The sequence below is a fragment of the Mus caroli genome, chromosome 11 (genome assembly GCF_900094665.2).
Source record: "Mus caroli chromosome 11, CAROLI_EIJ_v1.1, whole genome shotgun sequence".
NCBI lineage: Eukaryota > Metazoa > Chordata > Mammalia > Rodentia > Muridae > Mus > Mus caroli.
This window is the reverse complement of record NC_034580.1, coordinates 74,339,195-74,352,544: the sequence shown is the minus strand read 5'-3', so window position 1 is coordinate 74,352,544 and position 13,350 is coordinate 74,339,195. Positions and strand designations below refer to the sequence as shown.

Sequence of the window (13,350 nt, the reverse complement as noted above, 5' to 3'; positions counted from 1 at the left end):
GGGGGGGGGGAGGGTGTCCCCGTAGCAGCATTGAGGCATTCCTGCAATAAAGGCTGTTGAGAAGAATCCGACCATGTTGTGTCTTCCTTGCCGGCCAATGTGAGCGCAACAAGAACCCAGACATGTGAGCTGCTGGCCAGACATAACAAATAATCTCTGCTAAGGCCAACCAACTGTTTGACCTAGCATGGACGTAACTAAAATGTACACCACCTTGAATAAACAAGCTGTTCCCATCAGGAGATGGCAGCCACTCATTTCACTCCTGACCTTGTTTACGTTGCTCTCATCCACCACATCCTTGGAGATGTCCTGGATTATTTCTGGGCACAGGATAAGGAGAATGATTTGTAGGGGCCACACTGCTGCTTTACGTTTGGTGCTTTCTGCAAAACCATCCACCAAGTCAAACAGCTTCTCTGCACACTCTGTGAAAAATACAAACATTAAATGATTATATTAGGCAAGAAAATCCTTGCATTAAATTAAAACCCAGAATTATGAAAACACTCAACTATCAGAGTTTAAGAGACGTGTAAGAAGAGCTAATGTGACCCATCCTAGAAGCGTAGGTATTTTAGAATCACTGTGTTGTCACAGTCTCAGGGTCTCACAGAGGAACAAAAGGCTGATAGTTTCCCCGGGGGTCTCTAGCCTTTACTATGCAGGCATTCCCCCAAAATTGCTATTCAGAAGTAAAAATAGTATTTCCTCCTTAGATATACCTAAATATAGAGTTCTAGGAAACACACACTCACAAGCACACACATGCACGCTGTGAGAGAGCCACCAGTATTCAATCACAACACGAAAGACTAAAGCTTCACTTCAAACTTCTTTTACCACTTGCTCAGAAGGGAAAGGACTGGAAATAATACAGAAACCGGAGAGAAAACTGTAATTCCTGTTACAGCTGAACAAAAAAGGCAGAAAAAACACTTTCGAACAAACTAAACTGAAAAGCAGCACATTTCCCTCTGAGAGTTTCACAAGGTGCCATGCTGCCCCTCACCCCACACCCAGTCACTCTTTAGCCAGCTTACCAGCCATATCTGTCTGCGGAATTTGGTATAGCTTTGTAAATTCATCCGGATAATTTTCTACCCAGTTCCAAAAAGCCTACAAGTAACAAAAATACATGTTTTTATAGGAAAGCAGTCAATTTTCCAATATATTAAATAACACAGAATTTAAGTTTCTTCACACAAATATCGTGTTGCATTCTTCCCATTAAGGGGAAGTACCACACAAGTCTTGACTTTCTTATACTCAAGATACCAAATACAGCCAAGGTCATAATCAAAATCAAAACTTGCATACCCAAGAGATTGAAGCTTACCTTTTCTAGGCTATTTATAACTGCCAACTGTGCAACCTTCTTCAGGGCTTTAAATTTAAATGCTGTTTCTGGAGAAAAAAAAATGCTTTATTAACTCTTAATTATTTAACAAATAAAATTCAGAACTACTATAAAATAATTTTATAAACTATTTTGCTTCCAATATTATTAATGAGCAATTTAACAATAAATATAAACCCCAAACCCATGAGCTACATTGATGGAGACAGAAGTAAATGAAAAGCAAACATGGGGCTGGTGAGATGGCTCAGTGGGTAAGAGCACCCGACTGCTCTTCCGAAGGTCCAGAGTTCAAATCCCAGCAACCGCATGGTGGCTCACAACCACCCGTAACGAGATCTGGCGCCCTCCTCTGGAGTGTCTGAAGACAGCTACAGTGTACTTACATAATAAATAAATAAATAAATAAATAAATAAATAAATAAATAAGAAAAGCAAGCATGTCTTGAATATCAAGTCTTCCCTTTGCTCTATTTATAAATTAACTAACAAAACAAACAAATAAAAACTATAAACATGGGGACTGAGAAATGGCTTGGTGGTTAAGAGCACTAGACACTCTACCACACGGCCTAGGTTTGATACCCGTCACCCAGAAGGGAGCTCAGGCCATCAGGCACCCTCTTCTGTCCTCTTCGGGCACCAGGCACTCACATGCTACACAGACACATGCAGCCAAAGCACCCTCACACATACGATAACAATAATTCATCTAATTTTTAAGTCTATTAAAAACATAGAAGTCAGTCATGATGGCAACACCTTTAATCCCAGCACTTGGGATGCAGAAGCAGGTGGATCCCTGTGAGTTCAAGGAAAGACCAGGTCTGCAGAGAAAGTTTCAGGACAGCCAGAGCCACATAGAGAGGCCTTATCCCACAAACAACAACAAAAACAAAAACCTATATGGGCTGGAGAGGTGGTTCAGTGGTCAATAGCACTGGCTGCTGTTCAAAGGACCTGAGTTCAGTTCCCAGCACCTGTTCACAACCATCTATAACCTCAGCTTCAGAGGATCCAACACCCTCTTCTGCTGTCTGAGGGCACTACATGCATATGCACACATAACAAAACCTTAAAAAAAAACAGACACTGGTTATTTAAATGTTTTTCAGTCATACATTTAACTAAGCTCTAGCATTTCAGTATTTTGAGTAGCACTGATAAATACTTATACTTATGTAAAGTTTTATCCACCATCTTTTTCTTCAACGTAAGCAACTGTGTCAGCAAGGAACTTTCTGGGGATTTTGAAATCTACAGAGCTGCTTTTTAGAAAAGTTGTCCACTGAGCTGTGTACTGACAATCTGCCACATGCTTGCCATCACTGTCTAGTAGTCAGCTTTAATTTTGTTAATCTGAATACTTAGATTACACTTTATCTTTGAATTCTTTTAGTTTTTAAGTTACCATGCAAAGAATTGGGTATCGTGACATTTCATAAATATGTGTCATTTTATGTTGCTCTCCATTGTTATCCCTACCCTACCCGGTTTTACCTGCCTCCTCCTATCTGACTCCCTTTCTTCCTAACCAGGCAGTCCACCCTTCTGCTTCCATATTGCACGTATTCCATACCCTATTGTTTCCCCTTTACTTAAGATCTTTTCCGTTTCATGATCTATCTGTAGTGTGTGTGTACACGAGCGTGCACATGCACATAAACGCACCTTTAAATTTAAGTTCCCTACAGAAAACAAAGCATGACTTGTTTGTCTGAACCAAGCTTATTTAACTTAACATAATAAATTCCAGCTGCATCCATTTTCTGGAAAGTATCATGATGGCATTTTTCTTTTCAGCTGTATAAAATTCCATTATCATAATATAGCATTTTAGTTTTTTATTTTATAAAAATATTTTTTAATAAAAAACACGAAGTAGGCCGGGCGTGGTGGCGCACGCCTTTAATCCCAGCACTCGGGAGGCAGAGGCAGGCGGATTTCTGAGTTCGAGGCCAGCCTGGTCTACAAAGTGAGTTCCAGGACAGCCAGGGCTACACAGAAAAACCCTGTCTCGAAAAAAACCAAAAAAAAAAAAAAAAAAAAAAACACGAAGTAGAAGTCTGGTCAATCAACACAGAACTGCTATCACATAAAAAGGCACTTTACCAAACTCTGTTCCAAGAACATACAAATGTTTTTGTTTTGTTTTGTTTTTAATCATGGCTATAGTAATTGTCTATACTTTTCCATTTAACTATTTTTTTAAAATTCCAGACTGGAGAGATGGCTCAGTGGTTAAGAGCACTGACTGTTCTTCCAGACGTCCTGAATTCAATTTCCAGCAACTACATGGTGGCTCACAACAATCTGTAATGGGATCTGCTGCCCTCCCCTGGTATGTGTCTGAAGACAGCTACAGTATATTCATAAGCAATAAATAAACAAACAAACAAACTTCCACATCTGCTCACTGTTATCTTCTGCTCCAGTTACAGACCACTGAGAAGTAGGTTGGTTAAAATAACCCTCCTGGGCAGCTTTCTGCTGGACTTTATTTTGCAATCTGACATCTGTGGCTGTAAAGAATCACACTATGCCCAACAGTGGTAGCCTTAATCGGGGAATCCATCTTCCTCACCACAGACACCACAGACTGTGAGCTGCAAGTGATACCAACTGATAGGCTTCCTTGTGAGACCTTTGAAAACATTACCTGCCAACTCCAATGTCTTGGCAATAAGGTGCCCTGTACATAGCAGCAGTGGCACCCACATACCCATGGCCCATGATGTGCATCTTCAAGTGTTCGTTGATTTGGCCCACAGGAAACTATATAGCCAGCTCTCTATGAGCAAGAAATTAATTTAGCCTTGGCCATTCCACTAGCCTTTCCAGTTTTCCTCCACTCCACCACAAAAATGCTTAGTGTTGCAGCCACCACCACTCACTGTACCAAATGTTCTGTATCCATTCTTCTCTTTTTTCGTTTTTTGGTTTTTCGAGACAGGGTGTGCCACCACAGCCCGGCTTCCATTCCTCTCATGATGGACATTCAGGCTGGTTTATTTCCTAAGCCACCGAGAATTGTGTGGCAGTAAAAATGGATGTACAGGAATTTCTGTGGCTATACAATATAGTAGTGTATCTGGGTCACATGGTCTGTTATCAGTTTTTCTGAGGAACCCTTCAAACTGACTGTCATAGTGGAGTTTCAATGCCAGGCAGTGGTGGCATACACCTTTTATCCCAGCACTCGGGAGGCAGAGGCAGGCAGATTTCTGAGTTCGAGGCCAGCCTGGTCTACAGAGTGAGTTCCAGGACAGCCAGGGCTACACAGAAAAATCCTGTGGGGTGGTGGGGGGTGGTGGGGGACAAAGTAGCTAATCAGGATCCCACCAGCCCCACCCACATTCTCACCTCTACTTGTTGTCTTTTGTTTTCTTGACCACATTCCAACTGAAGTGAGACAGATCTGAAAGCGGTTTTAATTTCCATTTCCCTGATGTCTACAAATGTTGAAAACTTTTTCCAAGTATATATTGGTCATTGTATTTCTCCTATTAGGGACTCTATTCAGCTCATGAGCAAATCTACAGACTCTAAAATGATTTTAGAGTTTAATTTTAGCAGTTATTTATATATCCTAGATACCAGCCCCCAGCCAGATGTAAGCCTGGAAATTTCTTTTCCCAAGCCTGTAAATGGTCTCTTTACTCTAGTGACTGTGTCCTTTGCTTGGCAGCGATTTCTAATCTCATGTAACTCTATCTGCCAAGTCTTGGTATTGTTTCCTGTGCTATAGTCCTTTTCAGAAAATTCTTGTCTATGCCTATATCTTCAAATATTTTACCTGTCTTCTTCTTTCATTAGAGTTTTGATATACTGAATGTCATGGTTTGAATATGCTTGGCCCAGGGAGTGGCCTTGTTGGAGTAGGTGTGTCACTGTGAGCGTGGGCAAAGACCCTCATCCTAGCTGCCTGGAAATGAATACTCTGCTAGCAGCCTTCAGATGAAGATGCAGAACTCTCAGCTCTGCCTGTATCATGCCTGCCTGGTTACTGCCATGCTCCTCCCTGATGATAATAGACTGACCCTCTAAACCTGTAAGCCACCCACAATTAAACGTTGTCCTTTATAAGACTTGCATTGGTCATGGTGTCTGTTCACAGCAATAAAGCCCTAACTAAGACACTGAATTTATTGTTGCACAATATAAGCGATATGGACTAATTTTCATTCCCTGTATAGAAATCCAGTTTTCAAGTTGGAGATGTGGCTCAGCGTTAAGAGCACCAACTGCTCTTCCAGAGGTCCTGAGTTCAAATCCCAGCAACCACATGGTGGCTCACAACCATCTGTAATGGGATCTGATGCCCTCTTCTGGTGTNACAAAAGAAGAAAAGAAAAAAGAAAAATAGAGAAGAGAAAAGAAAAGAAGAAAGAGGGCTGGAGAGATGGCTCAGCAGTTAAGAGCACTGGCCGTTCTTCCAGAGGTCCTGAGTTCAAATCCCAGCAACCACATGGTGGCTCACAACCATCTGTAATGGGATCTGATGCCCTCTTCTGGTGTGTCTGAAGATAGTTACAGTGTACTCGTATAAATAAATCTGAAAGAAAGAGAGAGAGAACCAGTTTTCCCAGCACCACTTGTTAAAGAGGGCACCTTTTCTCCAATGCATGTTTTTGATAGCTTTGTCAGAAACTTAGGTAATACGAAGGCTAATCTTGTTTGTCAACTTGACTATATCTGGAATCACACCTGTGAAGGATTTTCTTCATATAATCACTTAAGATGGGAAAAGTCACCCTAAATCTGGACCACATCTTCTGGTGATAGCCTACAAAAAAGAACATGGAAGGAGAAACTTTTCACTTTTGCCTGCCTGCCTTCATTCCTCCTAGCCAAGTGCACTTCTCCTGTTGCTAAGGTAAATCCTCCACTAATATGAGCCTAAAGGCACTGACTGTTAAGGGGTTGGATCCTGCAACTTGAGATGGAGAAGTGTAGGGGACCCTAATGTGCTTTGAACCTTCACATTCTGATGCGTCTGTCTCACCTGTTGCAGTAGTCTGCCCACTCTTAGTGGAGGGTGCAGCCCCACTGTCACACCTTGCACTATTTCCTTTTGTACCTTGGCCTGAGGAAATTAATCCTTTGTTGTCTACAAATTTCAGTGACTTTCCCTGAAAGCGAAACATCAAGCAAGGCAATACTGATGCCCTCAGTGTCTGTCGACAATAATTGCCTCTGAACTATAAGCAGAATCAAGGTTAAGAAGGTTTCTAGGAGCGAAACAGAAAGTGAAATTCACAACAAAGGTGTGGTACAATACTAAAGAGTTTACTGAGTTTGTGAATTCATTCAAGCCGTATTAGTCTGGGCAATATATATGAGAATGGATTTTTAAGGGCATGAAATAATGGTGGAAAAAAAAACCCATAAAACTGAATCAAGCTGAATTTATTGATATGGGCCCACTGAGTTAAGGTTCTAAGTTCAATACAGATGTTCTTACAGTTAAAAAGGTATCAAAAGCTTGACTGGCTGGCTAAGCACTAGCCATACTCTACTGAAAAGGAACTGTGGATACCTGATGTCCCTTAACTTAGTATTGATGAAGGGATTTTAGGGTTCAGAGAAACTGCAATAATGGGTGTGCTGTATAAAACCAAATCCTCCACAACGGGAAGGCCCAGAAGACATTCTCTTCACTGATCCTATAAGGCACAAAATGGTAAGAGGGGCACCAGGATTTGAAGGGCTTTCTCCCTGCTCTTCTCTTTGTGCCAGACCTTAAGGTTGGAGACACTAATGCTCAATCCAAAAAGTTAAATGGGATGGGCTTAATTAGGCCCCCAGAGTAGCAGGGGCCAGCTTTCAGCACTGCATTGCCAAAGGCAAGGCAAGAATATCTATCATGAAGGGCAGCACAGACAGAGTGACGTTTATGATGGCGTGACTCCAATGGATCTTCTTGTACTGGCTAATAATGCTTCCAGGAATATATGTTTTTATCTTGTTTTGTTTGTTTTTACATCTATAGAAGCAAAAATATTCTCAAACAAGCAAAAGAAAGGGTATACTGCAGAGTAGCAAGAGGGTATCTCAACTTAGTAATTTCCAGACGTGAGCTCGTTTGCAGACCCCAAAGTCCTTGAATGATGAGGAGGTGAGGTCCCCCTGAGGACCTTGCTAAAATACCTAAAAGTTTTACTGTTAGCCCTTCTCCCATCCTATGACCTTTTACAAGGGTAAATGTACTCTGGGAAAAAGGAAACAATCAGGTTTTCCAGGGTTTACTGGACACTCGTTTTAAACTGACACTGGTTCCAAGAGACCCCCAAATAGCACTGTGGCCCTCCAATTAAATCAGGGCTTATGATTATCAGGTGATTAATGGAATTTTGACTGAAACCCAAATCACAGAGAGTTTACTGGGTCCCCAAACTCATCCTGTGGTTATTTCCCCAGTTCCAGAATGTATAATTGGTATAGCTATACTTAGACATTGGCAAAATCCCACGTTGGTTCCTTGACCTGTGAACTGAAAGCTATTATGGTTGGAAATCACAAATTGAAGAGACTGGCATTGCCTCTGGGAACATAGTAAACCAAATATAATACTCCATGCCACCATCAAGGACTTGAAACATGCAGGGATGGTAGTTCTCACATCTCCCTTTAACTCTCCAGCACAGGAGTCAGATGGATCATAGAGAATGACCACTGACCATTAAAACTAATTCAAGTAGTGACTAAATTTCAGCTGTTGTACTAGATGTGATGCCCTTACTTGAACAGATTAACACAGCTCCTGGTACATGGTATTCAGCTATGGATCTAGCAAATGCTTTCTATCAATTCCTGTCCATAAGCACAATCAGAAGCAATTTGCTTTCAGCTGGAAGTCAGTAGTATGCCTTTTTACAGTTTTACCTCGAGGTTAGTACTTATGAACTCTCCAGTCCTGTGTCATAACTCAGTATGAAGGAAGCTTGAGCATCTCTCTCTACAAAATATCACCCTGGTCCAGTATATTCATGACATCATGTTGACTGAACCAAGTGAGCCGGAAGTAGCAACCACTTTGGAAATATTGGTAACACTTATGTACATGGGAGGATGGTAAATAAGTCCAGACAAAATTCAAGGGCCTTCAACTTCAAGGAAATTTCTACAAGTCCAGTGGTGATATGCAGAAATATTCCTTCTAAGGTGAAGGGTAAGTTATTGCATCTGGTCTTTCCCACCACCAAGAAAGCAGCACAAAGCTTGGTGGGCCTACTTGGATTCCAGAGGAGCATACTCCTCACTTTGTTTAGTTATTTCAAGTAAGGAAGGAAGCTTCTAGCTTTGAGGGGAGCTAGAACAGGAAAGCTCTTCAACAGGTCCAGGCTGCTATGCAGGCTGCTCTATCACTTGGACCATGTGATCCAGGAGACCCGCTAAAATGGTTCTTTAGATGACAGTAGCAGTTTATAGCCTTTGGTAGGCTCCTCTAGGTGAGAGGAGACCCTTGGGATTTTAGAACATGAATCTATTGCCATCTGCAGACAACCATTCTCCCATTAAGAGACAGCTCTTTGCCTGCTATTGAATGGGCCACTAAGTTACTATGCTATCTGAGCTACCTATCATGAGCTGAGTGGTATTTGGTTTTACCAGCCATAATACCAAGCCATGAAGTAGGATGTACATAACAGCAAACATTATCAAATGGAAGTAGAATATATTGTGATCAGACTCCAGTAGGTTCTGAGCAAGATATATGAAGAAGTTGTCCAAATGCTTGTTTTCTACTTCTGTTAAAGTGTCTTTTCCTAACAAGCATGTACCTATGATCTCATGGGGTGCTTCCTAGAATCAACTGACTGAAAAAGAAAAGTTTGGAGACCAAGGTTTACTGATGGTTCTGCACACTATGCAGGCACCACCCAGGTATGGAAAGCTACTGCATTATAACCTCTTTACAGAACAACCATAAAAAATGCCAGTAAAGAGAAATCTTCATTGTAAAGCAAACTTTGGGCAGGTCACATGGTTGTAAATTCTGCTTGGAATGAGAAATGGCCAGATGTGACTGTTTTCGAATTCATGGGCTGTAGTCAACAGATTGGCAGGATGGTTAGGGACTTAGGAGCATGATTGGAAACTTAGTGAGAAAGATAACTAGGGAAGATGGGGACAAATCTCTCCACATGGACAAATGATGTAAAGATACTTGTGGCCCATATAAATGCTCATCAAAAGGTGACTTTAGCAGAGGGGGAATTCAATAATGAAGTAGAAAGGATGACCCATTCTGTACACAGTCAGCCTCTTTACCCAGCCATGTCTGTTACTGTCCAATGGGCTCATGAACAAAGTGGCCATGTTGGCAAAAAAGAACGTTATACATGGGCTTGACAACATGGACTTTCAGTCACCAAGGCTGTTCTGGTTACAGCAGCTGCTGAGTGCCAGACCTGCCAGCAGCAGAGACCCAATACTGAGCCACAGATATGGCACCATTCTCCCAGGTGACCAGCCAGAGACTTAGTGCAGCCTGACAACACTGGACCAGTTCTTCCATAGAAAGGGCCACTCTCAGCCCTTACTACAATACTCACTCTGGTTATAGACTTGTTTTTCCTTCTGCCAAAACTATCATCCGTGAACTTACAGAATGTCTTATCCATCATCATGATATTCCACACAGATAACTCACTTCACAGGCAAATAAATATAATAGTGGGCTAATGCTCACGGAATTCACTGGTCTTACCATGTTCCCTACCTCCTGAAGCAGCCAACTTGACAGAATGGTGTGAATAGCCTTTGGAAGACACAGTTACAATGGATATCAGGTGACAGAACCCTGGAAGACTGGGGCAGGGTTCTCCAGAAAGCAGTATGTGCTTCAGCATCTAATATATGGTTCAGTTTCTCCCTAGCCAGGATTCAGGAATCCAGGGATCAGGGGGTAGAAATGGAAATGGTTCCACTCACTATCACCCCTAGAGTCCTACAGGAAAACTTTTTACTTTCTGATACCACGACCTTAAGTCTGCTGGCCACTGGCTTGTGTTCCAGAGGAGGGGACTACTTTTCTGCCCAAGGCATAACACACATTCCATTGAACTGGAAGCTTAAACTTCTTCCGATAACATTGGGCTCCTAGTGCCCTTAAGAGCCAACAGACATCATCATCATCACAACAACAATAACAGTGTTAGGAGGGGTGGCCCCTCTAGACTTCCAGTGGCTAACTGGATTGCTCTGAAGGCCATGTCTTGAGTATAGCAGATCCTTTAGGCCATCTCTTGATGCTGCTACTTCTGTATTCCAACATATCCTGAACACCAGTAGCTTTCTAAGAATTCTCTAGGACTCCAGCATAATATTAGGACCACTGGGACATCCAGTCTGGTTCTTGGCCCTTCTGTCAGGAGACAGCCATTGCTGGACTATCTGGGCCACACCTACAGGTTACTCAAATAAATCCCCTTTTGGGTGTGTATAAAGTCTATTTTTTTTCTTTCTTAACAAAAAGTGTATTTACTCATATTTCTATTCGTTACTTTATTATTTTTGTTCTTTTGACAATTTCATACATATATGTAACCTATTTCTAACTCCTGTCAAACTCTTATTTCACTATTACCTCTATGACTCCCTACAATCCTATTCACACATTTACATTTTTTTACTCAGTGATCCACTGAGTTTAATTAGGTTCACCTGTGTGATCAGGGGTCTGCTACTATTCATCAGAGAACGATAGGCTGATCAGGAGGTACACAAGCATTGTTTGCTCTCCCCCAACCCAAATCCATTAGTAGTTCATAGTTCAGCAAGGAAGGGGAGGATCAAATGGACCCTTCTCAGATATATGAAGACTGTTGACGGGGCCGGTCTTGTATAGGTCCGTTGTTGCTGCTGCTGCTGCTGCTGCTGCTGCTGCTGCTGCTGCTGCTGCTGCGAGATCATGATTTTCATTGGCTGTGTCACGGCCACATGACAGCACTTTGCAGCTCTCATTAGCTTCCAGCGCTTCTACTCTTCCCACTCCTCATTCTACACTGCTCCCTGAGCCTCAGAGAGGTAGCCTGAATTTTTTTTTACAACTCTGCACTGTGAAAACTAGCCAGCAGGGGGAGCTCCCACCTCAGTTCTGCTGTGAAACAGAAGGTATGTTGCCTCAGCACTGGGGAAATTGGACTTCTGCTCCCCATCTGAATTCCTTTTATTGCTCTCTCTTGACTTCCTGCCCTAGGTAAGATTTGGCATACTAAACTAAGTTCTAAAAGAGAACTGGAAACTTTTAGGTTGTTTGTTTTTGTTTTGCTGTTGTTTTTGAGGCAGTGTTTCAATATATGGTTTTAGCTGGCCTGGAACTAGATCAAGCTAGGCTTAAACCAAAGAGATCCACCTGCTTCTGCCTTCTGAGTACTGGCATAAAAGTCTGCACCACAACACCCAGCCTGAGACTGGGAACCTTAATCTTATTCTAGATTTTGGAGGAACTTCTCCTACTTTCCTCTCAATTAGTATAATGTTGGCTACAGGTTTTATTCCTATGCATCCTTTTTTTATGTTTTGGTGCATTCATTTATGCCTGCTGAGCTTTTATTATAAACGAATGCTGAACTTCTGAAGCAAGGGCCTTTTCTGATCACCTATGATTACCGGGTAATTTCTGCTCTTAAACCTACATGCTGGTTTACTTGATGGTTTATTCTATGTTGTGTTAAACCAACACTGCATCCCTGGAAGGAAACCACAGTGTTCTGGAGTTTTGCTTCTGGAGTTCTGTTGAGAATTCAAGTTTTCTTTTTGTTGCGTATTTATCTGGTTTTCTTATCACTGTACTGCTGGCTTCACAGAATGGCAGTATTCCTTCCTTTGCTATTTTTCTGTAAAGGAAATTTTTGTTTGACTTTGGCAGTGGAATCCATCTGCTCTTGCACTCTTCTTTGTTGGGAGACCTTTTATTACTACTTGAATTGCCTTATAGCTGCTTCAATGTCTTTGATTGCTATGTATCTATTGAGGCTGTTAATACCATACTGACTCAGTTTTGATAGGCCTAAGAATCTATCCATATTTTTTCTAGGTTTACCAACTCTTTAGAATATACCCTCCTTCTCTGTACTTCACTGGGACCTGTAGTTAACTCAGCTTGTTCATCTCTAATTTGATGGAGTCTTGACAAGCCAGGACTTGCCAATCCTGCTGAACTTTCCAGGAGCCGACTCTCCGTTTCCCTCTACACAGTTCTTTCATCCTTCGGTTCACTGATTTCTGCTCTGACCATGGTTACTTCCAGCTGTCCCCTGCTGCTGAATCTGGATTGTTCTTGCTTTTCTAAGACCTTGAGGTTATCATTAGGTTATCTGGGATATTTCTGACTTTTTAAATAGTAGACACTCATGTCTATAAACTTTTCTCTTAAAACTGACTTTCAAAGAATTCAAGATTCCACGAACACATGTAAAATTTGTGTACTAAATTAAAGGCAAAAAAGCAAAAAAGTTTTCTGTCATTGTATTGCTTTTGTTTTTGTTTCTTTGAGACTGGGTCTCTCTACAGAAACCTGGCTGTTCTGGAGCTCTGTAGACCAGGCTGGTCTCAAACTCACAAGATCTGCCTACTCCTGCTCCCAAGTGCTGGAATTAAAGGTGTATATAACTACACCCAGCTTAATAACATGTTTTGTAATATTAAGCATTTTGAAAAATGTATTACCCAACTATTAAAAACTCTCATAGCATACATAAGTCTCTCAGGTCAGAAATTAGGCCAGTGTTTGATGTTTCACTCCGTTCTCTGATGTGGAGGGAGCTGCTTGTTTGTTACTTTTCAGGAGACCAGGCCTTACTCTATAGGCCATCATGACACTGAACTCACTACCCCGCTCAAACTGGTCTTGAACTCTCCTTCCTCATCTGCCCATGTGCTGGGATTACAGGCGTGCACTACTCCCCATCTGCCCATGTGCTGGGATCACAGGCGTGCACTACTCCTCATCTGCCCACGTGCTGGGATCACAGGCGTGCACT

At 41.9% G+C, this 13,350-nt stretch overlaps 1 protein-coding gene across 6 annotated transcripts in view; it reads right to left on the bottom strand.

Annotated features, from left to right (window-relative positions):
• Positions 1–13,350, bottom strand: part of Nf1 (neurofibromin 1) — a 248,756-nt gene that overhangs the window by 178,246 nt on the left and 57,160 nt on the right. For all 6 annotated transcript variants that reach the window (XM_029483492.1, XM_029483494.1, XM_029483490.1 and 3 more), the window contains exons 6-8: positions 1,340–1,407; positions 1,044–1,119; positions 271–428 (exon numbers count right to left, since the gene is read on the bottom strand). In XM_029483492.1, coding sequence (XP_029339352.1) covers positions 271–428; positions 1,044–1,119; positions 1,340–1,407 — 302 coding nt within the window. The remainder of the gene's footprint in view (positions 1–270; positions 429–1,043; positions 1,120–1,339; positions 1,408–13,350) is intronic.